Here is a 27,302-nt window from a genome sequence, read left to right as displayed (position 1 = left end):
TAGAGTGTGGTGAAAGTGCAGGCAGGGAGGGGCTGGGGCAGGCCTCACCCCAACCCCCCACTGGCCGCTCCTGCCAGGGTCACTCATTCTGCACCTGCCGCCAGCCCAGCCACATTGGCAGAGCCCCCAGCCTGGCATGGCGCTCATCAGCTCAGTTAACCAGGTCCAGAGGGCCCGCCTCAGTTGGAAGCCAGCCAGGGAACAGGAAGTTGCTGTACCTCACCAAAGCCTTTGTGATGTGTCTGTCCTGTTGGTCAGTGTTGTCCTTGTGTTGACACAGGGTGGAAATTCCCCCCCCTCTCTCCACTGGCCCCACCACCCAGCCCCCCTCCCCAGGGGCCACCCTGCTGGACTTCTTCAGTTTCCCTCCAGGAAGTCCTGCGCTTCCCCTGCCCCCTCCTCACTTGCTGGCTGGCCACGCCCCGTGGGTGCCATTTCACTCGCTCTCCCTCCAGGTCCAGGTGTCTTGACAGTGGCTGTGCATGCGTGCAGCCTACGGGTGTTGTCTGGCCCCTGTCCTCGGAGCGGCACAACACGGGGATGACCCAGGCAGCGTGCCCTTCTCGGTTGCGGATCCCTTTCCCCCCAGCAGGCCGCGCACCCTGTTTCCTTCACGGAGTGCCGCCCCCACCCTGTGGCCTCACTGCTCCTGCTTCCTCCCTGCCCCACCCCTGCTGCACAATGCTGCCTTGTTGGCCTCAGACTTGGGAACCTTGTGGAGCTGCCTGTCGTCTGGCTGAACAGGGGAGTCCCGGGGATGGCAGGAGTTCAGTTCCGGATCAGAGGGCTGACGGGTCGTCACCTTGGGAAAAGGCTTCAGAGATCTCTGCATTGCCTTTTCCACACACCTCCTGAAGCCGCCTTGTCTTTGTCTTTGAACCTGAAGCTGGCATCTATTCACGTGTCTGCTTGAAACCTGGGAGCTGAGGCACACAGTGGGAATCCTTGCAGGAGAAAGGGAGCGCTCTGACCCTGTGCTCCCTCCCCCTCAGGAAGGCTCCCCCCCCAGGAGTGTCAGCCCTGGGCCTGCGGTGATGCTGGAGGAGAGGGTTCTGCCTGCGAGATGGGAGCCAGGCCCAGGCTGCCTCTGGAGACATTCTCTTTAAATATGATGACTTTTCCCGGTTTACAGAGGCCATTTGTGCTTCTTGCGAAAAGAAAGCTCTAACTGGCTTCTGCATGATGTCCTCTTTAAATGCTACTTCTCAGTACTTTGCTGCTGTGTCCGAGAGTTGGTCCTGCACTGTCCTCACTGTGGTTGTCGGTGTCCCTCTCATTCCCACTGACCTTCGGCTCTACCAAGCAGGCAGGATGTCCTTTATCTGGGCTTGCCCAGCTGACAATGTACGTGAGGCAACGCCTCTCCATCCTCACGTCCACAGAGCATTCTGACTGTACTTATGTCGGCCGTAGGCATGGGCTTTGTGTTTGCAGAACTGTTTGGTACTGGTGATGGTCTCTTTTTAAGATTCGGTGAAAAACAGATTCTGGCGGCTCCGTCCCATTTTCTCCCCTCCTGGTGAGGATCCTTGGGAGAAAGACGAGGTTTTCTACTCCTGGAATGAGTTACAGCCTCAGAAAGCCCCAGGGGTGGTTCTCCCCAGTCCTGTCTTTCTACCCAGTTGCCAAGAGTTGGCATCAACTAGCTGGCAGTGAGTGGGTGGGTGGGTTGGTTGTTGAGGACCCTGTAAGATTTACAGCCTGGGAAGCCCACGGGGACAGTGCTACCCGTCCTGTGGAGTCACCGTGAGTCAGGGTGGACTGGATGGCAGTGAGTTTTTTGAGTAAGAACCCCGGTGCCCAGCGGCAACCACTGGTCATGACGCCAGTCAGGTTGCTTTCTGCACGTAGACCCATGCCGTGTGAGCAGAGGTGGACATGTCACACACGCAGCTCGGCTCTTGTGTGTGATCGGAGTGAGCCCACTGGAGATTGCTGCATTGGCCTGTGGGGAGCCCTGCTCCTCGTGCGCGGGCTGGGGGCCGCACTCCACGCGCTTCCACCGGGAACGCAGGGCATGCTCTCTGGGGCCTTGCCCGCCTGTGGTTCACTGCGGCTGGTAGAAAGCCCAAAGCAAGCACACGGAGGGCATTGCCAGTGGCTCCTCTGAGGGGCACACAGAGATGGTGACCCCAGGCACAGTGCGCGGTATCTCCGACCCCCAAAGGTGTGGTTAGTGGCTGAACAGCTCAGTGCCGTCAGGCACTGCACACCCCAAGTCTGCAGGCCTCCCCTCTCCCCACACCCTCAGAGTCTCACTCCTCGTCCAGGTCTCTGCCCGTTTCCCCCTACACCCCACACCCACACATTGAAGGGTCTGTCCCTGCTCCCCAGCACCCAGAACAGGCCTGGCACAAAGCCAGTCCTCCCGGGGAAGGACTGGTGTGACGCGCGGGGGGAGACTGGCTATAGCCCCTCCGCTCTGCCGGGCTCCTTGGGGGGCGGGGAGTAGGACACCATCCACCCAGGGTGGTCTTCCAGGGTCCAGTCAGGTGTGAGAAAGGGCGTGAGGCTCTCCCACGACCCCTCTGACCTCCGACCTCCCCATTCTAGGCAGGTGGACACCAACACGAAAAACGTCTTTGGACAGCCTCGTCTGAGGGCGTCCCTCCGCGACCTCCGCTCACCCCGCAAGAACTACAAGTCCACCATCGAGGATGACCTCAAGAAGCTCATCATCATGGACAGCCTGGGGCCCGAGCAGGAGCGAGAGGCCGGGGTACGGGGTTCCCGAGACCCTCCGGTCTCTGCCCAGCCCCTTTCCTCGACCTCCTAGTCTGGGCATCTGAGGCTGCCAGGGGTCGGGGTCGGGGCCAGAGAGAGTGAGGCGCCTCACGTGATGAGGCGCCCCGGTGGCGCTGTGTGTGAGACTGGGGCTGCTCACAGCAAGTTGGGCAGCTCAAACCCACCGGTGGCTCCGCAGGAGAGAGATGAGGCTCTGCCCCTTGGTGTCCTGGAAACCCTGTGTGTTCTTTCCCTGCCTATCAGCGGGTTGAGTTTGGAGCTGCTTACCACTGGCTTTGGAAGGGATTTTACTGACTGTTTCTGGGTACCCTTTCTTCCTCCTGGAGCCCGGGGTGCTGTGGAAATGGCTCCCAACCCCAAATCAAGTGGCCAGAGAGTGAGGAGGGGACTCACGGAGAAACAGATTCTTGTTGCCCCAGGAAGGGACGAGGCAAAAGCAGCAGACATCTGTGGAGCCCCACTCCGCTTGCTTCCCCTAATCCCTTCTGCTCCACGCCTGGGCCAGAGCTCCATCCACCAACCCGCTGTGCCCACCAGCATCCCAGGCACAGCACTGGGTCTCACTGGTTCAACCTGACTGCCCCACCTACCCCTCCTTCATCCCCCATCCCATTAACCAGTCACTCAGGACAGACTGCCTCTTCCCCAGAGCCAAGAGTCAGCTGGGGGAGCGGGGAAGGGGGCAGGAGACCAGGACACTGCCAGGGGCAGGAATGCATGCCGGTGTTTAGACAGGAGACACCTCTGAGGCCTTGCCCACGCGAACCTGTGACCTGTCCCTGCTGTCTCGGCAGCAGTCCCCACAGAAGAGCCTGCAGCGGACACTGTCTGACGAGAGTTTGTGCAGTGGGCGCCGGGAGCCCAGCTTCGCCAGCTCGGCCAGCCTGGAGCCGGGGCTGCCCAACGACGTGCTCTTCACCAGCACCTCCGCCTTCCCCTCCAGCACATTGCCTGCCCGCCGCCAGCACCAGCACCCCCACCTGCCCGGCGGCCCCAGCACCAGCCCCGCCGCTACCACTGGCAACAGCTTCCCAGAGAAGAAATGTGAGCCTGGGGCCCAGGCATTGGGATGGGGTGGCAATGGAAGGTCAAAGGCTAGAGGCCATCTGGGTTGGGGTCATCTGAGGGACCAGGGTGCAGGTGAACCTCGGGGCTAAAGGATCAAGCTCCCAGGTCACCAAAGAGCAGGCAGTCATTGGCTCAGCCTCAGGGGCCTTGAGAGGTCCATGTACTGGATGGGGGTCACCCAGAGCTCCTGGGGATTGGGGAACCTTAACTGTGTCCCTAGCTCCCCACCTTTTCCCCGTTGGAGCACCAAGCAGGTTACCACAAAAATGTTGATTTACCAGACTCCCTACGTCTGACAGCAGGGGCATGAGAGTGTGATTCACCCAGTCTCCCAAGAGGCCAGCACTGGGCGGGCAGCCCCCAAGCGCCTGGGCCAGGGTCTTCTCAGTAGTTCATCCCACTGCCTCAAAGGCCGGAATCTAAAAGGCAGTGCATAGGTTTTGGCCATACTCACAGACACTCGGCATCCCTCCCAGCCCGGGACCGTTGCCACTCTTGTTGGGATCGGATCGTCTGATACTCTGGCTCTGCCGTGAGTCAGGACTGTATCTCTGGACTACACACTCCCGGGCCCGCTGCCCACCTGTTGTCAGTTTGTCTGCCCAGTGGCATCACACTTTAACACCCCCAGACCATGTGTATGCACACGCATGTGCACCGTCTGCCTATGCCCCACTCTGCCATAGGCTTCCCCCTCTCTGTTAGTAGCAACTCCATCCTGCTGTGCTCAGGCCCCAACCATGGGCATGGTCCAGACCCTTCTCCTCCTCCCACCTCCACACCCACCTTCCCAGAAATCCTGTGGCCACTCCTGTGAAGTATGTCAGGGTCTGCCCACTGGTCCCTCTGCCGCACCCTCCTGGACCATCTTATCCTCCCTGTCCTACCTGCCTGTCAGGGCCACTCCCACCCAGCAGGGTGGTGCTCTGAACACTTAAGTCAGCCCAGAAGTCGCCCATGGCTGCGGTCTCTCTGGGGAGAAGGCCAGGGATCCCCCGATTGCCCGGCGGCCTCTCAGACCTAGCCCATACCTTCTCTGACCTGGAGAGCCCTCAGCCCTCACCTGCTCCGTGCTGGCCATTGCCCCGAAACGCACCCAGCCTGGCCCTGGGTCTTTGCACTTGAAAGCATCGTGAAGAGCGAGCAATCTGCCGCTTGACTCATCATGGGGCACGGGCAAGTGGCTTTTCCTCCACAGGCTGCTGCTCTATTCAGTGATCCCTGCCAGGCACAAGGATTCCCCATGGCTCCCCTCCTCCCGCAGGACGTGGTCTGCGCAGCCGGGCCCGCCCACACAGCTGGTGGGAAATGACACGTGCACACACACACACACACACACATGTCTTCTCTGCCCCGTCCCCCGCAGACCTTTCCACCAGCACTTCCCATCTTGTCTCAGCAGGAGAAAGTTGCTCATGTCTTTGCCCTCCCCACATTGTCGTTCTCAGCCTTTCTCCCCTCTCCCTACACAGCCACCATCTCTGCCTCCGAGCTCTCCCTGGCTGATGGACGGGACAGGCCCCTGCGGCGCCTGGACCCTGGGATGATGCCACTACCTGACACGGCGACCGGCCTCGAGTGGTCCAGCTTGGTGAATGCGGCCAAGGCGTATGAGGGTAAGCACCTCGCACCCCTCTAGGTCTCCAGCCTTTCTCTGCTGGCTGAAGGCCCTGTGGCTTTGAAAGGGCACAGTGGGGTCCCAGAAACGGGTGCAGGGCTTAATCCCCAGCTCCCTAGTCCGGGAAACATGGGCAGTGACGCCCACCACGTGGGGCCGCAGCAGGGCCGAGGGAAAAGCTTGAGTGTCCAGTGTGCCAGCACAGAGCAAGCCTTCAGCAGTGCTAGGTGCCGTCGCAGTGAGGCCTGGGGCTGCACCTGCAAACTCAGCATTTCGGAAACCACCAGTCTCTACAGGAGAAAGACAAGAGTTTTCTACTCCCGTAAAGAAACTCAGAGGGGCAGGTCTACTCTTCTAAAGGGTCAGTCTGGGGCTCCATCGACTCAATGGCTGAGTTTTTGAGTGAGAATGTTGTTTGTTCAGATTTTCTTGGGCCACATGTGGCATGAAGTCCCAGTTCAGGGTTGCTGCAGCACACAAGGCTTTGTGCAAATAAAATGTCGGGGTGCCTGGGGCCAGTGCAGGAGTTCCACAAGTTCAGCCGCTGAGAGTTTGTTCGCACCAGGATGGCTGCTAGAGCCCCGGCCGTCAGGAGCGAAGACACAACCCAAAACCCCACACCTCCTGGCCTTACCTCCCAGGTGGCCACATCTAGCGATAGAGGAGCCTGGGAAACGAGGGCACATGCCCGCCCCGCCCGCATCTGGGGTCTGTTACTCTGAAAAGCAGATCCTGAGGATTAGCGAGCCACCATTTGGCTCAACCATGGGCACAGCCACGTGGCTTTAGTTTTCCAAGCTCCCCACTTTGCAGTGATCCCTGCAAGGTACAAGGGCACTCCCCAAACACAGGGAAGTAAAAGAATTCTGCCCCCCCCCCAAAAAAATTGAAAACAAAACACTTTGCCACAAACTTTTGGGATCTTCCTTGTACAAACATATCCCTTTGGCCTATTTTTCCTCATCGTTCCAGTCACAGCTTGGCCAACCTTCCTCCAGGAAGCCTCTCTGAAAGCCCTCTGTCTAGATCAAACCCCTGCTCCGGGCTCCTGAGCCCTTACCAGTGAGTGGTCTCCTTGCCCCGCCTCACCCCCTCATGTCTCCCTGCACACACTCTCGCCCTGACCACCCAGCCCTATTGCTGTCTTAATGGGCATCTCCCACTGGAATGGGCCATCACAGTTCCCACTGGGTGTGCAGCACAGGGTCAGACCCTCACTAATTCAGACCCATGTGGTGCACTTCTGAACCCTGTCCTGCAGCCTCACCGGCCCCAGGGTGAAGACAGTCTGGCCTCTTGAGGGTCTGGTGCCCTCAGGCTGCACCTCTGGTGTGCCACACAGCCATAGCCACCAGGACCATTTGGAGACTGGCTATCAGGCAATGGTTCAACCATGCAGATACTTTGACCCCCGCTGAGGCCTTACGAGCTCAGCAAGCCAACACTAGTGAGCATCTTCTCTGAGGCAGGTGCTTGACTCCCACTCCCACCGAGATCTGGCCAGGCCTCAGTGACCCTTCAGAAACGTGGGCCTAGGAAACACACACCAGGCTGAGAAAGAACAAAAGCAAACGTGTACGCTTCTGAACCTATTGCTCAGCCTCTCGCGTGTTAAGATAAATGGACCGTGGCATTGGCTGAGATGAACTCTGTAAGATGCAGAGCTGTAAGGGCGGGATTTGATCACACGGAGGGTGGTCATTGGCGAAAGGCCCCTCGGGCCTTGTAGTTGGCATTACACATTGGGTGCTGGCCCCTGTGGAAGTCAGCCCTGCATTACTTAGCACCACATGGAGCCCCTTGGCTAGAAACAGGGCTGCACAACCAGCCAGGCATCCGCCCCGTCTTAGGCTGGGTCCTCTATAGAAGCAAAACCAGTGGCATGCATAAATATAAATAAGATACACTCATATCAAGAAAATGGCTCTCCCGAAAAAGCTCTCATGTAGCTTTGGGAGTAGTGAACCCAAGATCCACATGAACTCCACAGGCCGCAGAAGCAATTTAATACAGGTCAACAGGTCAGGCTTAGTGACTGGGGAAGCAAACGAATCCAAGGTTGGCCAGTCAGATGGCTGGCCACTGATGTCTCCCGGGGTCGCAAGGCAATATGGCAGGCTGCTGACCCAAATCCAATGAGCCAGAGGCCAGTGAGCCAGATGAAGGAGCCAGGCCCAGGAAAAAGGCAACCAAGCTTTCCACGGCGCCTGTTTATATGGGAATTGGGCCATCCCCCCTGAGGAAATAACCTTTCAGTTGCACCAGGGCTGTGACCTGAGTGTGGGCCTAATGCTTCAATCCCTAGTCTTCCCACAACTGCTGGGCTGTTCACAGCAGATTCCGCCATGCAGTCGATTGCGTTACATTAAGTGACGTCATGAGGAATTACTAGGCGCCGAACCCCTGAGAATCCTGATCCAGGCAGGCGGACACACAACCCACTGTCACTCCCAAAATGTTCATTAGTGATTGGGAAGAGCCACAAGTCCTTGGCTACTTGTCCCTCCAGGAGGGGAACGTAATCCCCCTATTGGGGGGGGGGGTGACTGGCCTACGACAGAGCATTAAATGGGGGAAACCTGCTGACATCCCTTTATCCAAAGATCAGGGTCCACGTTCCCCACAGTGACACGTGGGGCTCAGACCTCCTCCCCGCAGACAGCTCTGAAGCACCATGCCCGTGTCTGGCACCAGAATCGGGATGCGTTTCTGTCTGTCTGTTAAGGAGTCATCTTGGGGGGACTCTTACATATAACAATCCATACGTCTGTTATGTCAGTCAGACATGTACAGTTGTCGGCATCGACAATTTCAAAACATTGGCTTCTTGAGCCCTTTGATAGCAGCCCCTCTTTATTCCCTCCCTCCCCCACCCTGCCACCCCTTGAACCCTTATGTGTCAGTGCATACCTTACCCGGCCCGCTCCTTCCCTTCGCCCACCGCTCTATCCCGGTATTCCCCCTTCCTCCCCCTGCCCTGACCCTACCCTCCTGGAATCATCACTCCCATTGCTGTTTCTCAGGGGGTTGTCTGTGGGATACGTTTTTGTCTCGTTGGTTTATTGGGTGTACTTCTTGGTTAATTCCAGTGTGCTTTTCAAGGGGGTAAAAGTCATGTAGAAGAGAACGGAGGCGCTGCCACTGGTCAGAGGCGGCCAGGAGAACGCCCTTGGGGTCTCAGATTCTGTCAAGACAGAAGGAGCGCAGGAGTGAGCAAAGTGGGGCAGCCCAGATCATGCGTGTCGTGCAGCTCGGGGCCCCTGCTAGCGTCTTAGCTTTGCTCCTCCCCGGGGGTCTGGAAGATGTCGTATTAGCGGGGGCAAGGCAAGGAGGCTTTCAGGAATCTGAATCCAAGATGATTTCAGAAGTTGAAGTGCGAGGGTGGGTGAGCGGGAGGCTGACGGGGCACCGGGAAACCATGTCGGGGTGGGGGCTGTTGCCTTGGTCATGGACTGCCCCGCAGGGGACACGTGTCAGAGCTCTGTGAACATGCAGCCGATTGTAAGTCACTGCCCCAGTCGACACGCAGGCTGTGTAAAGGAGGGAGGGGAGCGGGGGCCGGGGAGGACCCGTGACGCGGGTGGCTGAGGAGCTTGCTCACGTTAGAACATGGCCTGCATTCCCGCCAAGAACACATACGAAACGAAACCCAAGGTGGCGAGAAAACACCCCAGGGGACACTCGGAGGTGCTGGTGATGATGCCATCATCAGGCGCCATCGAGTCGGTGGTGACTCGGCGACCCTGTGCGCGGCAGCGAAGCCCCTCCTGGCTCGTCGTGGCCTCTGAGCCCGTCCGTGGCCGGCGTCTGCCGGCCTGAGCTGCGTTCAGATCGTGTGGAAGAACGGACAAGAAAACTTAGTAGGCAAAGCATTAAAGACCCTATTTTCATAAAAGCCCCTTGTTGAGTAGAGTTACGTGGCTGAAGAAGTAGCCAGGAGGGGAGAGCAAAGAAACATAGAGATAGGAATTGGATGGCAGGGTATAACAGCTTGCTGTTAGAAAGGGAGACATATAAGCACCTCAGTGCAATCACCAAAGCCTAAGTGACCTTTAGACACATCAGCAACTGATAAACCTTATCAACATCTAATTTTTTTCAGAATATTTTATTTTCCATGTTAAAATAATAATAATAATAAAAGCCTGGCATTACCTTAAAAAAGGGGTGTGGGAGAATGCCCTGGCCTGTGTGGAGACAGGCACCAAGGTCCATGGAAGGGAAGCACGGCCCCAGGGTCTGTTCCCGCCCGTCTCCTCCCTCCCTCCCTTGGTTTCTGAGCCTCATCCTCTCTGGGAGCAGCTGCTAGGTTTGAACTGCTCACCTGGCGGTGAGGGCACCTTCTCAGCTGTTTCTTCATGCAGCCGCTGCCTTCACAACAATACCAGCTCTCAGCGAGCCTGCCCATGTCAGGGTTCCTCTCTCCCCTAAGGGGCAGGGGTGAGCACTAGGGACGGACAGCACCGAGGGGGTGCCCTTCTCCATCCATGCAGAGACGAGGAGAGAGTCGGTGTGAGCACGGAGGGACAGACCTGGGGTTCTCACTGTGCCCCTCTTTCACACACACATTGAAAAAGCCGAGTGGGGGTGGGGTGATGGGCCAGGCCCCCTGCAGGGCCCATAGGGGCCTCCTTCCGTTGCCACCACCCACTCTGTAGTCTGGCTGTCCCATGCCTGGCCTGCTGAACCAAACACCGCTCAGGCGTGGACCGGCAGCAGCAATGTACCAGAGCCTTACATTTGAAAGCATGGCCTGGGGCCCCTCACACAGATCCGCCTGTGAAAGTGACGCAGGGGCTGCAGGGGGGTGGGGGGAGGACCGCCATTTGAAGCAGCCCAGAGCCAAACAAGGCCACTGCCCACCCGCCCTCCCAGCTCTGGCACCGGCTGCCCCTTCCGCACCCCCCTGCCGTGGAGACAGGACAAGGGGCTTGAGAGGGGCTTGTGTATGATTCTAGAGGACCTGGGGGCCCCTGGCAGCGTCCTGGTTACACATGGTCAGCGCTTGGAAACCACCAGGCATCCCCCAGGAGAAGGGGGAGGCTTTCTGTTCCTGCTGAGGGTGACAGTCTCGGAAACCCGCCTTGTCCTGCAGGGTCTGATGGGATCTAGAGGCAGGCAGGTTGGTTGGACTCAGGGTATGTCTCTTTGTTTCCCCCCCCCCAAGCAGCTTTACTGAAGGTAATAAAATCTGATACACAAAGTGTGTGGACACGCCGCTTCGAAACACGGTCCTTTCGCACCAGCGTTTGCTAGGCTGGTCCACAGAGTGCCGGTCCTGTGCACTCTCAAGAGCTTGCAAGTAGCCACCCAAGACACAACTGTTGGCCTCTTACCAACAAAGCAAATCAAGGACAAGGACTACCGACCTCAGGGGACCCTGACACCCAGCCAGGATGGGCCTGGTGGCCACAGAGGCTCCTGGACAGAGCGGGAGCCCGGCCCTAAAGCACTTTACTCTGAACACTGAGTCCTCTTGGCGGTCACCTTACAACCAAACCAAACTCACACGCAAGGCCGTCGGAGTCGGGCAGGGTAGAGCCGCCCGGAGTGGGCTCTTCACAGGAGCGGATAGACAGTCCTCCCGTGGAGCAGCTGGTGCTTTCAGCTGCTAACCTTGCAGTGAGCAGCCCAATGCACAGCTGGCTGCTCGGCAAAGGGCGGGCGGGCACGGACGGACGGACTGTGGCCGGTGTCATGATGTGGGGCACGCATTGTCGACTGGGAGACTGACTTGCATCACCAGCTTTGCCTGAGTGGCAAGACGGGGAACCTAGAACGAGGGCCCTGAGTGGGCAGCCGGGTGCAGCAGGCCGGAGAACTGCCCTGCCAAGAGGCCCTTCCAAGCGCGGCCTCCGCAATGCCGTCCTGGTCCTGGAGCATAAGGTTCCCGAGAGCGACCTGACGGCTCAGTGGGGTCAGAGGTCAGCGTGGTGTCTCGCTGGGCAGCACTCCAGTCGTTCCCCCTTGCCCCCGTGTGCTCCGCCGGCAGGGTCCCCAGCAGCCCAGGCTCAGTGGACAGCTTCTGCATCGTCCACCCTGTCCCTTGGTCACAGGGTGGGTGTGGCTAGTTGGCTCTGAGTGCCTGTGTGCCGTGACAGCCGTGTGAGAAATGGTCTCAGGTTGGAGGGAGCGGTTGCAGGGGGAGGTGTGGCCAGTCCGTGCTGGGCCAGAGGGGGAGAACCTGGTGGCCTGCCCTCTTGCGCACGGGGACTCAGCCTCCATCCCCCTGTCCCTCTCTCTCCCTCTCCCCACAATAGTGCAAAGAGCCGTCTCTCTCTTCTCTCTCCATGACCCAACCCTGAGCCCGGACATCCCACCTGCACACAGCCCTGTGCACAGTCACCTGAGTCTGGAGCGGGGACCCCCAACCCCCAGGACCACCCCGACCATGAGGTGAGGTTCCCTCAGGACCACCTAGGGCCCAGCTCTCTCTGCACTGGGGATCAGCAGTGACCAGAACTCCCCCTTCTTTGCAGCGTTTCACCACATGGCTGTACTGGCTCACATGGTGCCTCTAAGACTCCCCTTATCCTGCTTCAGCTCCCCTCTGCCCTCAGACCCCATCTCTGTACCCCTGCCCTCAGACCCCATCTATGTACTCCTCGGACCCCATCCCTGCCCCTCAGTGACTCCGTGGGCGATGTCTGCTTGCCTGTCTCCTGCCTTTCACTGACTTTAGATGCCCCTCCACCCAGGATGAGATCCTACTTTCCCCCACAAAGCACCCCCATGCTCTGCAGGGCAGCCGCTGAAACCAGGCAGTCCCATCCCCTGCTATAAAGGGTGGCTGCACGGTGTCCGCCCCCTGCCTCCCTCAGCTGTTAGGGGTGCTGCCACGGTGCTCACCGACCCCTCAGACCACAGGCACACCCCACCATGCCCAGCTCCCGCAATGAGGACCAGGCTGGCCAGAGGAGGAGCCTCAGCCTGTGGGCCTTGTTCAGATCCCAGGACCAGCAGGGGGATGTGTCTGGTTCCCTGCTCTGGTGGGCCTCACGCTGGGGGGCTCCCGGGCGCAGGGAGCCTGAGGCTGAAGCTGCATGTAGCCTGTGTCGCAGAGGCTGCGCAGAGCGGGCTCTCAGCAAGGGGTGGGCGACACTATCAGGACACGGGCCTCCAGTGTGAGGCGGCCACAGACACAGTGCCCCTCTGGGCAGGCACAGCCTTCCTTCTGGGGGAGGACACAGGGAGGAGCCTCCCCTCCTGGCACCCCCAGAGCTCCTGCGAGAAAAAAGGTGCCAGAGCCCTGAGGACAAAGGTGGCTGTGCCCTGCCTTCCCCACAAGTGTGAACAGCCACTTCCCATAGGGGCTGGTGGCCCCCAGGCTGAGCTTGCCACCTGTCATCACAGTGAAGAGCCGCCGCTGGATCTGACAGGGAAAGTGTACCAGCTGGAGGCCATGCTGAAGCAGCTGCACACAGACCTCCAGAAGGTGAGGCACCCCGACCCCGGACACACGCTCACAAGTGCACTCCTCCCCTCACCACCCGCTGGGGCCCTAGGGGAGCACTGAGCCATGACAGACAAGCACTGCTCACCACCCTCGAGGCAGAGTGCCTCCCTTGCCCAGTGGTCGCCAGCCATCCTGAGGGTCTTCAGCCTGTACTCTCCAATCATCTCCCTCCCTCCCTCCACCAGGTGTTTGTATAAATGCCCCTCCTCTGAGGAGGCCCCAGTCTTAGTGGGCTGTTAGGTCCCACCCCCATCCAGTGTGACCTCCATTCTGGATCCACCTGCAACCACCTGGGTGCAAAGGCCACATCTTCTGGCTCTGGGCGAGACAGTACCCTGGGACTGCTGGCGAACCAGAGCTCACCAACCACCCGGCAGAGACCTGCCATTGGAGGTGTCCGTGTGCCCAGGAGCCCAGCAGGGCCACCCTCGGGCACCTGCCCCACTCCGCTTCAGTCCAGGCCCAGACTGGCCTGTCCGCAGCAGGACAGCCAGACAGCCGACTAACACCCAGCTGAAACCTGCCTGCCCCTGGATGCCCGTAAAAAGCCTGCCGGCTGGTCAGGAAGCATGACTTGAGGACAGGTGCAGCACCCCGCCGCCTGGAGCAGGGCGGATCAGATCCCGAGCATGGGTCCACCGCTGCCTCTGGCAGGCAACACTGCCAAGGGCCCATCTCCCGGGCGGCCTGAGGAAGAGGAGGGACATTCCCTTGTAGCTTCAGGGGCATGGGGATGAAGAGTGGAAAGCTGGTGGCAGAAGGTGGCGTGTCCGTCAGTCAGTGAGCACAGGAGCGGAGTTCAAATTCTGCTGCTTCAAATTCAGGCAGCGCAGGAGGACGGGGGTGATGTAGAATGAGGTGTGGGGCTGCTCTGGGTCCATCTGCCAGCAGCACCACCCCCATGTGGTCCCCTCGCCCGGTGCCCAGGTCCTGGGACTGCTGCAGGGATAAAAGGAGGTCAGTGTGTATGAATAGGGATGTCTGGTACTGCGGGCATCCTCATTGTCCCCCTTGGTTAGGGCTGAGGAACTGGGGGGCTGGGGCAGAGAGGGCACGCCACTCATCCGAGGGCACTTGGCTTTCGGGAAGGAGGGGAGCTGGGCTCCAGCTGGCACCTGGGCCTGGCCCCCGGAAGACACGCCCTCCCTCCCTCTCTGTCGCGCAGGAGAAGCAGGACAAGGTGGTGCTGCAGTCAGAGGTGGCCAGCCTACGGCAGAACAACCAGCGCCTGCAGGAGGAGTCCCAGGCCGCCAGCCAGCAGCTGCGCAAGTTCGCAGAGATCTTCTGCAGGGAGAAGGAACTCTGAGGCTCCCACCAACTCCGCAGACTGCGGGGGCCCTGCTCTCCCAGCAGGGAAACCTGGGGCTGCCAAGGCTGACCTGTTCTCTGGCTTCCTCCCATCCCCCCTGCCCCCAGCTGCCCCTGAGGGCAGGGCCACCCCCAGGAGCTCACCCCACTGTCCCCATTCAGCCTCTTCCTAGGACCAAGCCATCAAACTGTAGGAAGGGCCCCAAATCTCCAAGCTCAGAGCCCACTGGCTAGGTGTCTGCACCACAGATGCCCCTGCATGACACCTCCCAGTGTGACCCCCCCACCCCCCGGAGAGCCGAGGGGACTGCCCTACACCCAGCGTGCTAGCCCCCAGAGCAGGAGTCACCTGCCCCTACTCCAGGAGCTGGAAATGGCTGGGCACCCAGAGCGGGGTGGTCTCTACAGTCTTGTCCTCAGCCCCCCCCTCCACCCCACCATGGGGGGCCTCTCCACCTCCCACCCTGCAGCAGCAGCCTTGTTGCTGCCCCAGAGGGCTCCTGGGGACAGGCTGGAGGCAAGGCCCACGTTGCCTGCTTTGCCCCTTTGAGCCCCACCCCCAGCCGAGGGGACCATTGGACACTTTCACTGTGCTTCCCAAGGAGGGACCCCACCCCCAGACGCAGGCTCTGCAAAGGCAATAAGGCAGCCAGGCCGGTGTGGAACCGCGCCATTCACCCAGGAAAGGTTCGGTTTTGTTTCTCCCTTCTGTAAGAACACAAATATATATAGATATATATATATTTATTTTTTCACGTAGAGCTTCGCCAGTACAAGTGGGCCTGGCCGCAGCCTGCCGACCCCCCTCAAGCTGAGGGCGCAGGCTGTAGGAGAGGGAGCCTGACTGGCAGAGCAGCACCCCCTGGGCTGGGGGCCAGGGGAGCCCCCCTCACTGATGGAGGGCCCAGGTTGGGAGGCAAGAGAAGCAGGCACTCGGTGTCCCCCCATGATCGCCCCCAGCCCGCAGGCAGCACAGAAGCCCCTCTGAGAACCTCGGGGAAGGGGTGCTGCCCTGTGCTCCTCCACCCTGGCCGACTACTGTGATGTCTGCGTCACCCCTCGCTCGGGGCTCCCCAGACCTGAACCTGGAACTTTTTTTAAATTGTCACCCCTCCTCATCTTCAGATCATTCTAATCATTTTGGGGACCTAATCATGTACATTGACAAATGTAAATTATGATTTTTTCCCCTACTTTTTAAAGGATCACTACAAATCTATTTAATTTGAGGTTCGCGTTCTATCTTGATGGCTGAAGAGAGCAGTTTCGGTTTTTCCCTCTCTTGTGTAGATTTGTTTCATTTTGGATTTTTTTATTTTTCTCTGTTGCCCTTTTTTTTTGTTTTGTTTTTCCTTCCTTGTCTTGAGATTTTCGGGCATGTTTCTGGAGGTTTCAAAGAAAATAAATGTTTCATAGAAATAGCTCATGCGCTCACTCAGGAAGAGGCAGGGTGTGCCGGACACAGGTCCCCTCCCCCATCTGAGTGTCCACGCAAACTCACACTGGCCCCGCGCACACGCCCCGCGGAACCAGCAAACGCCAGCTGCTTGTCCTGGGAACAGCGGACGGGAATTCAAGGCCCTGACCCTGCGGCGGGGCTCCTACCTCCGAGGGGGTCCCTGCGGGGGCGGGGGGGTGTCTGTCTACACATGGGAGATCCCTAAGAGCAGGGTGACCAACGGAAGGTGCCTGGCCATCTCCGAGTGGGGCCGCTTGCCAAAACCTTTTTCCCAGAGGGGGTGGTTTGTCCACAGGGCTCGCCGCCCTCAGGCCCCCTCCTCGGGCCTGTGCCCCCCAGCACCAGCACGGGGGATACGCTCATGCCCTCGTGGCAGCTCCGAAACGCCACCTGCCAACGCTCCCTGCTCTCCTCCGGGACCCCCTTCATGAGTCCCCACCCACTTCTGGGGTCCCCCTGAGCTCCACACCCCCACATGGCTAGTCTAATCAGTCCTGGGGTCCTGGCTCCCCCAAGTCTCCCGCTAAATAATGCAGTCGGGTGCCCACCTGCCGCCGCCGCGAGCTTGCTATTTTTTATTACTCTTCTCCCCTCCCCAGACCCCTGGGCGGCCCCACCCTCCCGCGCTCTTCCTCGGGTCTGTGCCCTGGCTCGGCCTCACCCAGCACCCTGCCCAAGGCTCGGCCCGGGAGGGGGGGGCCGCCGGGGGCGCTTTCCTCCCTCTTGCCATCGCCCCTCCCCCGCTCCACACCCGGAAACCAGAGCCCGGATGGAGGCCCCTGGTCAGGGGTGCCCAGGCCTGCTCCCCACCCTATCTCCTGCGGGGAGGGGCCGGCCCTTCGCGTCCCTTCCCTTCCCTTCCCCCAGTTCCCAGCCTCGCGGCAGCTGCAGCAGTCTGTTGCCAGGGCAACCACAGCTGGCTGGGCGGGGAGCCCCGCACCCCATCCCCCCCCTTTCCAGCAAGGCGAGGCGGCGCTGGGACAAAGCCAGCCAGAGGCAGGGTGCAGGGGAAGGAGGCGGGCAGGCTCCAGCTGTTCACCTCGCTTCTCCCCTAGCCCCCCAGCACGGCGACACCCCAAACCGCCCTGCAGGAGGAGGCAGTTTTGGGCAGAGGGGTCAGGCCCAGTTTAATACACAGAACAGGTTAATTCACAGCAGAGGCAGGCAAAACAGGAGGCTCGCTTACAAGGGGGGCACGCCTGGAGTCCGGGGGACCCCCAAACCCACCCCATTCCCCCACTTGCCGTGTCTCAATTTCCCTTTTTTTTTAACCCGAACAAACACACACAACCACAAGAAATAACCACGCCCCCACCACCCCCCAAAATGGCCAGCGTGGTGGCAGGGGCAGCCCGGCCTAGCCGGGTGGGGGGAGGGGCTGTGAGGGGGACGCCAAGGCCTAGTCTGTGCTTCTCATCCCAGCGGGCGGCCGCTGGGCAGGGGCCCCTGGCCGCACCCACCAGCCAGGGCAGGCATGGGGTGGGCGGAGGAGAGGGGTCGAGGGGGCGGGGGCAGTTCAAAACCATGGTTCAGGCATGCAGTATCCACATCGGGCACTGTGCCCACCCACCTGAGCACAAGGGCCATGGTGCTCACCTTGGGTGGGTGGTGGGGATGCTGCTGTACCAGCTGCAACTCCAGCAAGGGGGCGAGGGGGGGAGGGAGGAACAGGCAGGAGGTTGGCATGGACTGGCGCCCGTGGCTCCCAGCACTGCCCCTCCACCCAGCAGGCCTGATAGGACTCTTTGTATATATTAGTTTCTTCTTTTTTTAACTTTTTGTCTTTTTCTTTAGAAAAAGGCTCCGTCCACGTCCCCGGCTGGCATCCGCCCCTCTGTGTCCGCCCAGAGGCGGGGTATGGCTTTGATGGGAGCAGAGCTCCTGGTGCCCGTTTGGCCAAGGGATGGGGAAGGGCGGAGGAAGGGAGCGAATGCCCCGCTTGCTCAGAGAGGGCAGGGGTGGCCCAGAGCCCTCTTGGGCCTCTCCCGACGGGGCATCCACCACAGCCCAAGGGGCAGGCGAGAGGAGAGGACTTGGAGAGGCCGGCGGCGGAGGTCCAGGTGAGCAGGGCCAGGCTTAGGTGAGGGTGATGTACGCAGACGCCTTCTCTTTCAGGTGCCGCAAACACAGGTGACAGCTCCAGCTCCCTGCAGGGAGGGTGGGGCCTGAGGGGGCTGCCCCAGCCCCTCCATGCAGGTTCACAGGCTTCTCCCACGTTGCCAGCCTCCCTACCGGCCCCCCCACCCCACCTCTCACCTTCCGGGGGCTCCGCCATGGGGGGGCTCAGGCAGTACATGTGGTAACCCCGATCGCAGTCATCACAAAACAGCAGCTGGTCCTGGGGGGTGAGACCCGCCCAGCTGGCACCCTGGGGGCACGGGCACCAGAAACCGGGGTGGGGGGCAGGGGCTATGTCAAAGAGGTCTGAGAGGAGGGGGTCCCCTTCAAGAGAATGGGATGGAGAGAGTCTTCACATCAGGGGCGCTCTGCCGGGCAACAAGACCCTGGGGAGAGCCACGGGGCACCGTCTGCCGGGCTGGGAGGGCCTGCCTGTGACCGCTGCTGTTGGCGCTCAGGGGTCTGACCCAGGCTCTGGGTTCGGGTCTCTGAGCTCGGCAGTTAGGTCTCTGCTGTCATCAGGTGGAACAAGGGCACCTACCTCGGCGTTGGGAGGAGTCGGACACGGTGTTTAAAGGACCCGGCTCAACTACACACTAACAATGATAATAACACTCCTTCCAAGTGCTGGTGGGCAAGGATGTGGGCTCGGTGCCAGGAAGGGAGCCCGCGTGGCCGGGGCCCGGGGGCGGGCAGGCAGGCACTCACGTCGTTTTCCGAGGTGCCGCACAGGCTGCAGGACTTGCACTCGATACACTGCCAGCGGTAGGTCCGCACAGCCGCCGTCATGTTCACCGTGAACTGTAAACACGAGGGGTGTCCTGGGGGACCAGGGGGCAGGGGCCCATTAGGACGTTGCCGTGCCCCACCCTCAGGAGAAACTGCCCGGCCCCCATCGCTGGCTCCTAAGGCTAAGGCTGCCCCCACACCTCCAGTCCACATGGCCACGCCCCACCGGTGCTGAGGCTGCCGCACCCTCTCCACCAGACACACTTCAACCACTCTGCCCCCAGAAAACCATAGCAACCGCGTGCGGTACCACAGTGCCGTGGCAACCACATCCTGCCACCCACAATACCAGGGCAGCCACATCCCATCGCAGCAGGATGGGTCGCAGGTGCTAGCTACTCAGTGTGTAGCCTGGCACCCCCACTTCCATGCCACCACAGCCCACTGGAGGGCCTGCAATGCCACTCTCCCACTAGCCCACCACATGGCACCCAGCACTGCGCTGCCCAGTGCGCACCGCCCGCCAGCCTGGATGCCGTACCATGCCACTAGTTACCATGACAACTGGCCTTCACTCCCCACCCCACCATGACAACCACACACCATTACCCACCGTGCTGAGGCAACCACAGTCTATTACCCACAACCCCACCACGGGAGGCCTCGTTCTAACCACAGCTCTACGGCAAGCGCATTGGGTTACCCACAGTGCCCAGGCGGCAGCGGTCCATCACTCACAGATCAGAGCCACGATCGACCAGCCACACTGACAACCACCTTGCAGGGCGCGACTCCTGGGGCCTGCCTAAGCACACGCAGCTTCCCAGGAAGCCCTGACAGCAACAGCCCATCATTCCCAACGCACCCCACCTTCCCCCACACTCCGAAAGCCATGGGCGGCACCCGTGGCACTCTGCCTCGCCCCCCCCCCCGCCCCCAGGTCTGGGCGCCCCTCCGCCACAGGCCCCTGAGACCTCACCTGATCGGCCGCAGTCGGCACAGGAGATGAGGTCCTCGGGGCAGCCTGTCTTCTTGGAGCCGCCCAGGCAGAAGTCACAGTACCCGTTGGGGATGACAGTGCCGTCAGGGGCCTTCTTGGCTGAAGGACGGCAGGGAGGGGTTGGCGCGGGGCAGGCGGGGCACCCAGTCAAAGGCTGCTGCGCACGGTGGGGCAGAGGCAGGCGTCCCTACCTGTGTGTTTCCTCTGTGCCTCTGGTACCCAAGCCAACTCTTTGTAAAACTCTGCGGGGGGGGGGGCAGAGAGAGGGGCTCTCACCACAGGCCAGGCTCCACCCTGCCCAGGCCCCCGCCCCAGGGGTGGACCCCTCCTCCAGGGAGCTGTGGGTCAAGGGCAGGAACAAAGAAGTCCCATCAGGAGCCCCCCCATTCTTAGGCAAGGACAACGGACACTTCCTCTTGGGAAAGCCAGCCTTCACAAGCGTCCCCCCCCCACCCTCTGCTCATATCACTTCTGCCAGCCACCCTCCCGCAGCACTGACTGGCTGCAACGACCTGCTGTGGAAAGGGAGGGCCACTCGGAGGGCAAGCGCTGGGCATGGCTGTGTGGGTGTGTGGAGGGTGAAGACACCTCTCTCCCTCCAAGACATGGGGAGAAAGACCGGTTCCTACCCCCAAGTACTCCCACCCCTCCCCCATCCCTCAGCTGTCGGGCTTGGCATGGGCTTGGCATGGGTGAATGCCAAGGGTTCCCGGACTCTGCCCCTTGGCCAAAGCTTTGCCGAGGGGGTGGTGGTGGTAGGGAGAAGAGTCATTTATCACACCCCCTCCCCAAGCTCTAATTGAAACAATAAATCAGACCCAGAAATATTACGGCCGGGCATGGAGCAGGAGCCACGGATGGTTGCCATGGCAACCCTGCGCCAGCATCCCCCCCCCATGGCTGGTGGGGGGAGGGGAACACTGCGCTGGAAAATTTCCAGAAATGTCTTCTCTGCCTGGCCCCTACACTCCTGGTGGGGGGTGTCCCCCCCCAACACACACATACACCCCCGCCCCGCCTGCTCACGTTTATGGTTGTTTTTCCGGTGGAAGGGCAGGGCGTGGCGCTCGGTGTTCTCCTCCCCCTCCTCCTCGGCCAGGTGGGTGTGGGTGTAGTGGTAGCTGAGGCCCGGCCGGTTCTTATAACGCTTCCCACAGACTGGAGAGCGAGCAAGCAGGGAGGGCCGGTCAGCCCCTCTCAGCCCAGGCTGTTCCCACCCTGGCCTTCCATCCCTCCCATCTGTGCCAAGGCCTCAGCACCCCATCGCCCACCCCACCCCACCCCCTCCACACACATACACCCAGGGGCCACACTAAAGAGGGAGGGGTCGGGAGGGGGCAGCCTCTGGGCCCCATTCTCTCTCCCCCTCTTCAAAAGGACTCACTATCACAGACATACGGCTTGTCTCGGTCCTCCAGGGAAGCGGTGTCCTGGCGTTTCCGGAGACCCCCAATGCCGTAGGCCTGGCGGCAGAGTCAGGAGTCAGGGAGCCCAGCAGAGGAGGGAGCCTCTGGAGGAGGCTCTGGTCAGTGGGACTTGGGAACCAAACTTGGCCTGGAACCTCTCTGAGCCCCTTCCCAATGGCCCCGCCCTCCCTGAATCTACCCAAGGCTCAGGGTACCCCTCTATGGGTGGGTGCAAAGCCCCTCCATCTCAGAGCTTCTGTGAGGACTAAAATCTGGCCAAACTTGGGAGCCGGGGCTGTGACTAATCAGGGCCTGCAGTGACTGGGAGAGGCGCTGGGGGGAAGCTTCGGGTGACTTGGGGCAATACCTTTCCTTTGGCTCTGTTTTTCCTCCTGGGAATGTCGTCCTCCAAGTCTTCCACCTCCAGGTCATGCGGGAACTCCAGCAGCTGCTGTTTCTGAGCATTAAGGGGCAGGTCATTGGGATCAAGAGAGTGGGGTTGGGGCAATGTTGGGGGGGGGATCCAGGAGGTCTTCCTCAACGAGATGGGGTGTGAGAGGTAGAGTCAGCGTGCAGGGATGGAGGCACCTTGCAAGCAGAAGTGGGTGTGGGGTGGGCCTGAGCAGGGTTGGGAGCAGCCTACCTGACCATCCATGATAGCCTCCTCCTCCTTCAGCTCAATCTTCTTCTCCCCCGTCTCAGCGCACAGCAGGGCCTCGAGGACCGGCCCTTCCGGGAGCCCACCCTCCTTCTTCAGGGGCGCCTCACAATCTGGGGACAGGGGTATGGGGAGGTCAAGCGAGGAAGATGTCCCTGTAAGGATCCTGTCACTGCCTGGTGGGAGAGGGCAGTGGCTTTCCTACACCCAGCGGGCAGCAGATACAGCGAGTCAGACCCATGGACGAAGGATCCTGAGACCTGGGAAGAGACAGACCCACTAGGACACCCTCAGGGGGAGACATGGCCGCACCAAGGGAAAGCCCCACTTCTAGCCAGGGAAGAGCAGCCAGGCACACAGGCACAAACAGCCCGAGATGTACCTGGAAATAGAGGGAGACAAAGCCAGGCCTGGGATACACTCAGGAATACTAAAGAAGAACCTCAGTCAGACCCCAGACACGCCTAGACCACACGGGACGTATAGCCAGCCCCACACTGTGATACACATTGACACACCTGCGGGGGGAGGGGGGGTAGAGACAGCCCAGGGAGAATCAGACACTCAGACCACACCTGGCCCTACTCTGGCAGACACACACAGTCTCTTGGATACTCCCGGACACAAGGGAAACAGCCACCTACACTGAGACTCTGATACCCTCAAGAATCAACAAGGCCAGGTGTTCTGATGGGCCAGAAATGCCCCTCACAAGGAGGGGCGCTCCCAGGCACCCAGCCACCGTCAGACCCAGGAAAAACACGTGGGAAGAGACCCCGCCGTCCTGATAGCAGGCGACATATGGAAAGCATTACCTTCCCACATTCCAATACAGCCAGATGCTCACAGTCTGAGGACACATCTAGACACTCCCGGGTAGCTTGAGCCCAGGGCACTCGGGCACCCACAGGCTGGCACAGCCCAGCTCACAGGAGGGAGCTCACAGGAGGGAGACAGAGCCTCACACCTAGACACACGTGGCACTCAGTACCACCAGGCGCTGGGATACACCCAGGCAGAGGGAGAAGGAAATCCAGCCAGCAGCGAGCGGCTCAGTCACTGGGGAAAAACGGTTGGAAAATGCGGACACAGAGCCAGCCTCTCAGTCTCGCTCACTCAGCTCGAAGAGGGAGAAAGGCAGTGCTTGGAAACACTGAGGTCAACATGCCTGACCGAGCTGGGCGCACACACGTGTGCTGGGACACTGCTGGGGGCTGCAGCGGGCGCAGGGGCGCATCTCCACCCACCGATCTTGTATTCGCAGGGCCGCAGTCTGGGGTCTTCCAGAATATTGAGTCTCCGTTTCTTCCTCCAACAGCGGGCGGGGTACGTGTAGATCTGTCCAGGGGCCAGACCTGGGCGAGAGCAGCAGTCAGACCGGGCCTAGAAGCCGGCCCCGCCCGCCCCGCGCGCCCTCCCGGCGGGTACCGGGCCCGCGGTGGGTCTTCTCCATCCAGATGTAGCAGTTGTTCTGGGCCACTCCGGTCTGGGAGTCCAGGAAGGGCAGGCGCAAGCTGCGCTCGGCGCACAGGCGCGCGTTGTAGCTGCGGCAGTGCTCGATGGCCTCGCGGTAGAAGTCCTCGCCTAGGCTACCGGGGGCGAGGGAGCCGGCGGGCAGCTGTTAGCAGGGGCCGGCGGGCCAGGCCGCGCAGCGCCTCGCCCAGACCCGCCCTCCTGGGGTCCAGGATGGGGAGGCTGGCTTCTCCAACCCTGCCTCTCTCTCCCCCTGGACCCTCCCAGACCCAGGGCAAGGGGAGAGGACAGGGCCAAGGGGGACCCCTCAACCCGGGGCTCGGCCTTTTAATTCAGGAGGAGACACAATGTAGAAACAGACCCCCCCCAAAAAAAGGAAAAGAAAGCGCCCCAGGACCCATCCATTCATGCACATAGCCAAAGTCACAACGCAAACCAATCACACATAGCTGCCACACATGATTCACACACAAAGAGACATAGCGCAAGACTCACAAAGGAGAAACAGACAAATCTCTCTCCCTCCCTCTCCCTCTCCCTTTCTCTCTCTCACACTCACAGACGTATCCCAAGTCCCACAGTGTAGAAAAGGCAGTTCACACGTATACCCATGCACAAATACACACCGTGATGCACCAGCAGTCCACCTCCCACACACAGGACCACACAAAGGTACACAACGTGGAAACAGCCGGATGAGACACACGGAGCCATCAATGTCAAAGGCACCAACTGCCCACAACCCACATGCACACTGACACTCATACCCAAAGACCCAGCACCCAGCACTCCCACTGACAGAGGCACGGTACAAAGGCATCACCCGACTGCACAGAGGAGACACACTCACACACACTCACACACACACACACACAAATACACACTGCCGGGACCGCTGTCTCAAACAACACATCCAGTCACACAAAGGTACTGTAATACATACACAACATACAAGCCTGAACTAGAGGGATCCAGCCGGATTTACACAACAGTGTATACACCCCAATACACACACACACCCCACACACCACGCAAAGATAAACCCCAGACTCCTAGGGAGGGCATGTAGGCACTCACACCTCCACAGCGAGCGGGTGTCGAATAAAAGAAACCACACACGGATCCAAAGAGCCAGGACACGAACAAGTCACACATGCTCTCCACATCTCAAGACAAAGGTGGTGGAGACTTCCCTGCAGGGACCCAGGCCTCCCGCGGCCCTAGGCCATTCGGGCCCATTTCTTCCTCCTCTCCGCTCCCAGGGTCGCAGGCTGGGGGCGATGACCCCCTTCCCCCAGGAGGCTCCCGAGGCCCCCCGTGCCCTCCGCACCCCGCCATAAGCAGCGCGTCGGACACCATTCTTGCCAGCGACCCACAAGCGCACGCAGACACACACTCGCACCCCCGCGCAGCCGGGCACACGGTGACAGCCCCCCAGACACCCCATCGGCCCCACCCCCGGCTGCCACACACACGCACAGGCACACACACACACACACGCCCGCGCAGACCTGCCCGCGCCTCCTCCCCCGCCTCCCGCCGGCCCGCACCACCTCAGGGGGCCGGGGATGACCGTGGCCATCTTGCTCCCCGGGTCCTGCCCCCAGCAGGTCCCCGCCGGGTCGGTCCTCCCAGCGCTCCGGCGGGCGCCGAGGCCGCCCATCCATTCATTCCCGGGGGGTGGGAGGACGGGGCCCTCAACCAATCGCAGCCGAGGGGCGGGGCGCGGAGGGGCGCGCGGGGCATGCTGGGAGTCGTAGTCCCGCGCGCGGGGCCCGTCCACCGGCGGCGCGAGGGGCGGGGCCCACGGACCCGCGCGGTCACTGGCACGCTGACACCCCCTGGCTTGGGCACACATCCTAGACGGGCACGCCCAGCCAAACCCGCCTGTGCACCCGGGCCGGCACTCCGCAGATGACCCACGCATTCATTCACGCGCACACACGCTCCAACACACTCTCACCCCCACCCCCACTCACAGCGCTCACACACCTAGCCCTCTATGCTATGGGCTTACTTCATACCGGGAGCCGGGCGTCACCTTCAAGGCGCCCACAGCCTGTCCCCAGCCCGAGCCTTCCAGCTCCAAGACGCCCTGCGCTGCCCCACCCCGGCCATCCGCGCGGTCGCCCGACCCCACGCAACCTCTTCTTTCTACAAGCTGACCACCTGGGTTCATGGCCCGCCGCTGCCACTTGCTGGTCACGTGACCTTGCAGAGGGCAGCGTTTTTATCTGTACAATGAGGGGGACGCCTTCCTGCCCGGCTAAGCACCTCCCTGCCATCGAGTGACCCTGTAGGACAGGGCAGAACTGGCCCCCGTGGGTCTGCGGCCGTAATTCTTCGCGGGAGTAGAAAGCCTCATTTTTCTCCCATGTGACGCCTGGTGATTTCAAACAGCCGACCTTTCAGATTGCAGCCCCACTCTGACCACTGTGCCTGCAGAGCTGCTGTTGATGGGGCCGCTGTTGGGAAGGCGTGAATCCACACGGGGGAGGGGAGGCGAGGCGTCATTTAGGTAAAGTGTATCAAGAGGTAGCCGGCGGGTAAGTTACTGTGTTTGAAAGTGAACCCAACGCTTCGGTGCTCGCAATCCACCCAGCGGTGCGTCCTAGGAGAGGCCCGGCAAGCTCCAGCGATCACAAACCAGAGCACGGCTCTACTTTTGACACCTGGGCGCACCTGCACGATCACCCGGGGTCCAAAAAGACCCAACGCAACCAGTGGGTAGGTTTGGCTACACTGTAGTAAGTTCTCAAAAAAAAAAAAAAACCTTAATTCTCTAAATGCAATACATACAAGTCTATGCATTTGATTTCCTTTATTTACAAAACAACCTTTTCACCTTCAAGGTACTCTCCATTACACTTAATATATTGGTCAAATCTACGATTCCACTCTTGGAAACAGTTTTCAAACTCATCTGTTTGGATGGCTGACAGCACCTCTCTCGTTTTTTTCTTCACCTCTTCTGTTTCCTCAAATCACTGTCCTTTCATGTCCCTCTGCATTTGCAGAAACAAAAAAAAAATGTCGCATGGAGTGAGGTCTGGTGAGTAAGGTGTGTGGGGTAAGTAAGAGAGGTGTGCTGGGTTTTTTTTTGCCCAAAACTGGCACACTGAGATGGCTGCATGAGCAAGTGCATTGTCGTGGTGGCAAAACTAGTCCCCCAACTGCCACAAATCGGGTCTTTTTTGTCACACACTGTTACCGCTATCTTTTCAGAACCTCCAAATAGAAAGCTTGATTAACAGTCTGACCTCGTGGAACAAAGGGTGCACGACCCCCTCACATTCAAGAGACAAATGAGCATCACCTTGATCTGTGCTTTCACTTGACAAGCTATTTGGGGGGGCAGGGTGACGATGGTGCCTTCCACTGGCTTGATTGATGTTTGCTTTCAGGGTTCTAAGAACAATAGCACCAGGTCTCATCACCAGGAATGGTCCTGGATAAACAAGTGTGGGGTGCTTCAGCGCTGTTCTTTCAAAGCACAGCACATTGCCACTCGACGCTCTCTTTCCTGGTCGGTCAGAACCAGAGGCACACGTTTCGCAACGACCCTTCTCATTCCCAAATCTTCCGTTAAAATTCGCTGAACCGAGCTCCAAGAGAGTCCAGATAACTTCCCCATCTCTTCAATGGCCCGCCATCGGTCTTCAAGCACAAGTGCGGGAATTTTGTCGACATTTTCATCCATTGGGGAACCTGACAGATGTCCACATGAGGTTTGTCACCCATTAACATTCCACCTTTCTTGAAAGGAGAAAATCACCTGTACACTTGAGTTTTCCCATAGTGCTGCTCTTGTAAGGTCACGTGACCAGCAAGTGGCATTTTCCCCCTAGCAAGATACAAAATTTCACAGACACACCCTGTTCTCTTAAATCAGCCGTCGCAAAAAACGAAGTCCGAGGGAAGTTGTTTTTACGGAAAAACTCGCTGCGACCAGAGAGAACCTTCCCAGGCGACGCCACTGGGTGCACTGACTCAGAGCAAGTTGCTTGATGCTCGCCCGGTGGGAAAATGCACACTATATTTTGCCGTTTTGAGGGGTTACCCCTCCTATATATCCGAGGATCTGATATGTACCCGACAAAACAACAAGGCTGGTGGCGTGGTGGGTTACACGTCGAGCTGCTAGCCACAAGGTCAGCAGTTCAAATCCACAGGAAAACGATGGTGGTCGATGGTGTTAGATGCTATGGAGTTGGTGCCAACTGAGACCGACCCCCTGTACAAAGAACAAAGCACGGCCAAGTCC

The 27,302-nt window shown here is 60.0% G+C and overlaps 2 protein-coding genes across 5 annotated transcripts in view; one reads left to right on the top strand and one right to left on the bottom strand.

Moving 5' to 3' along the window:
- Positions 1-15,601, top strand: part of SIPA1L3 (signal induced proliferation associated 1 like 3) — a 214,129-nt gene extending 198,528 nt beyond the window's left edge. For 2 of the 3 annotated variants that reach the window (XM_075536258.1, XM_075536257.1), the window contains 6 exons: positions 2,554-2,719; positions 3,540-3,789; positions 5,286-5,429; positions 11,692-11,827; positions 12,785-12,866; positions 14,053-15,601. In XM_075536258.1, the coding sequence (XP_075392373.1) occupies positions 2,554-2,719; positions 3,540-3,789; positions 5,286-5,429; positions 11,692-11,827; positions 12,785-12,866; positions 14,053-14,193 (919 nt within the window). In that variant the 3' untranslated portion in view covers positions 14,194-15,601. The remainder of the gene's footprint in view (positions 1-2,553; positions 2,720-3,539; positions 3,790-5,285; positions 5,430-11,691; positions 11,828-12,784; positions 12,867-14,052) is intronic. The other variant, XM_075536259.1, reaches the window with a different exon arrangement.
- A 1,174-nt stretch (positions 15,602-16,775) lies between these two features.
- On the bottom strand, positions 16,776-24,694 carry DPF1 (double PHD fingers 1). 2 transcript variants are annotated; one of them, XM_075537339.1, is made up of 12 exons: positions 24,592-24,694; positions 22,994-23,154; positions 22,813-22,920; positions 21,551-21,678; positions 21,275-21,364; positions 20,886-20,964; positions 20,528-20,659; positions 19,693-19,743; positions 19,481-19,600; positions 18,481-18,593; positions 17,911-18,022; positions 16,776-17,801 (listed from the first exon to the last, which is right to left on the bottom strand). In XM_075537339.1, exons 1-12 carry the CDS (start codon positions 24,618-24,620, stop codon positions 17,731-17,733), a joined length of 1,194 nt encoding a protein of 397 aa, XP_075393454.1. In that variant the 5' UTR covers positions 24,621-24,694; the 3' UTR covers positions 16,776-17,730. The 2 variants fall into 2 exon arrangements, with proteins under 2 accessions (XP_075393454.1, XP_075393455.1); XM_075537340.1 differs by having other exon boundaries at positions 17,911-17,992.
- Positions 24,695-27,302: the final 2,608 nt, after the last annotated feature.

The sequence above is a fragment of the Tenrec ecaudatus genome, chromosome 18 (assembly GCF_050624435.1).
Source record: "Tenrec ecaudatus isolate mTenEca1 chromosome 18, mTenEca1.hap1, whole genome shotgun sequence".
Taxonomy (NCBI): Eukaryota; Metazoa; Chordata; class Mammalia; order Afrosoricida; family Tenrecidae; genus Tenrec; species Tenrec ecaudatus.
The sequence above is the reverse complement of the archived record's forward strand: the minus strand, read 5'-3'. Positions and strand labels throughout refer to the sequence as shown.

Coding starts and splice junctions, on each gene's coding strand:
- DPF1 (XM_075537339.1), bottom strand. CDS start 24,620: ATGGCCACGGTCATCCCCGGCCCCCTGAG. Junction 21,365..21,550: donor AGGCTATCATGGATGGTCAG/GTAGGCTGCTCC, acceptor CTTAATGCTCAG/AAACAGCAGCTGCTGGAGTT. Junction 20,660..20,885: donor CAAGCCGTATGTCTGTGATA/GTGAGTCCTTTT, acceptor CTCGCTCTCCAG/TCTGTGGGAAGCGTTATAAG.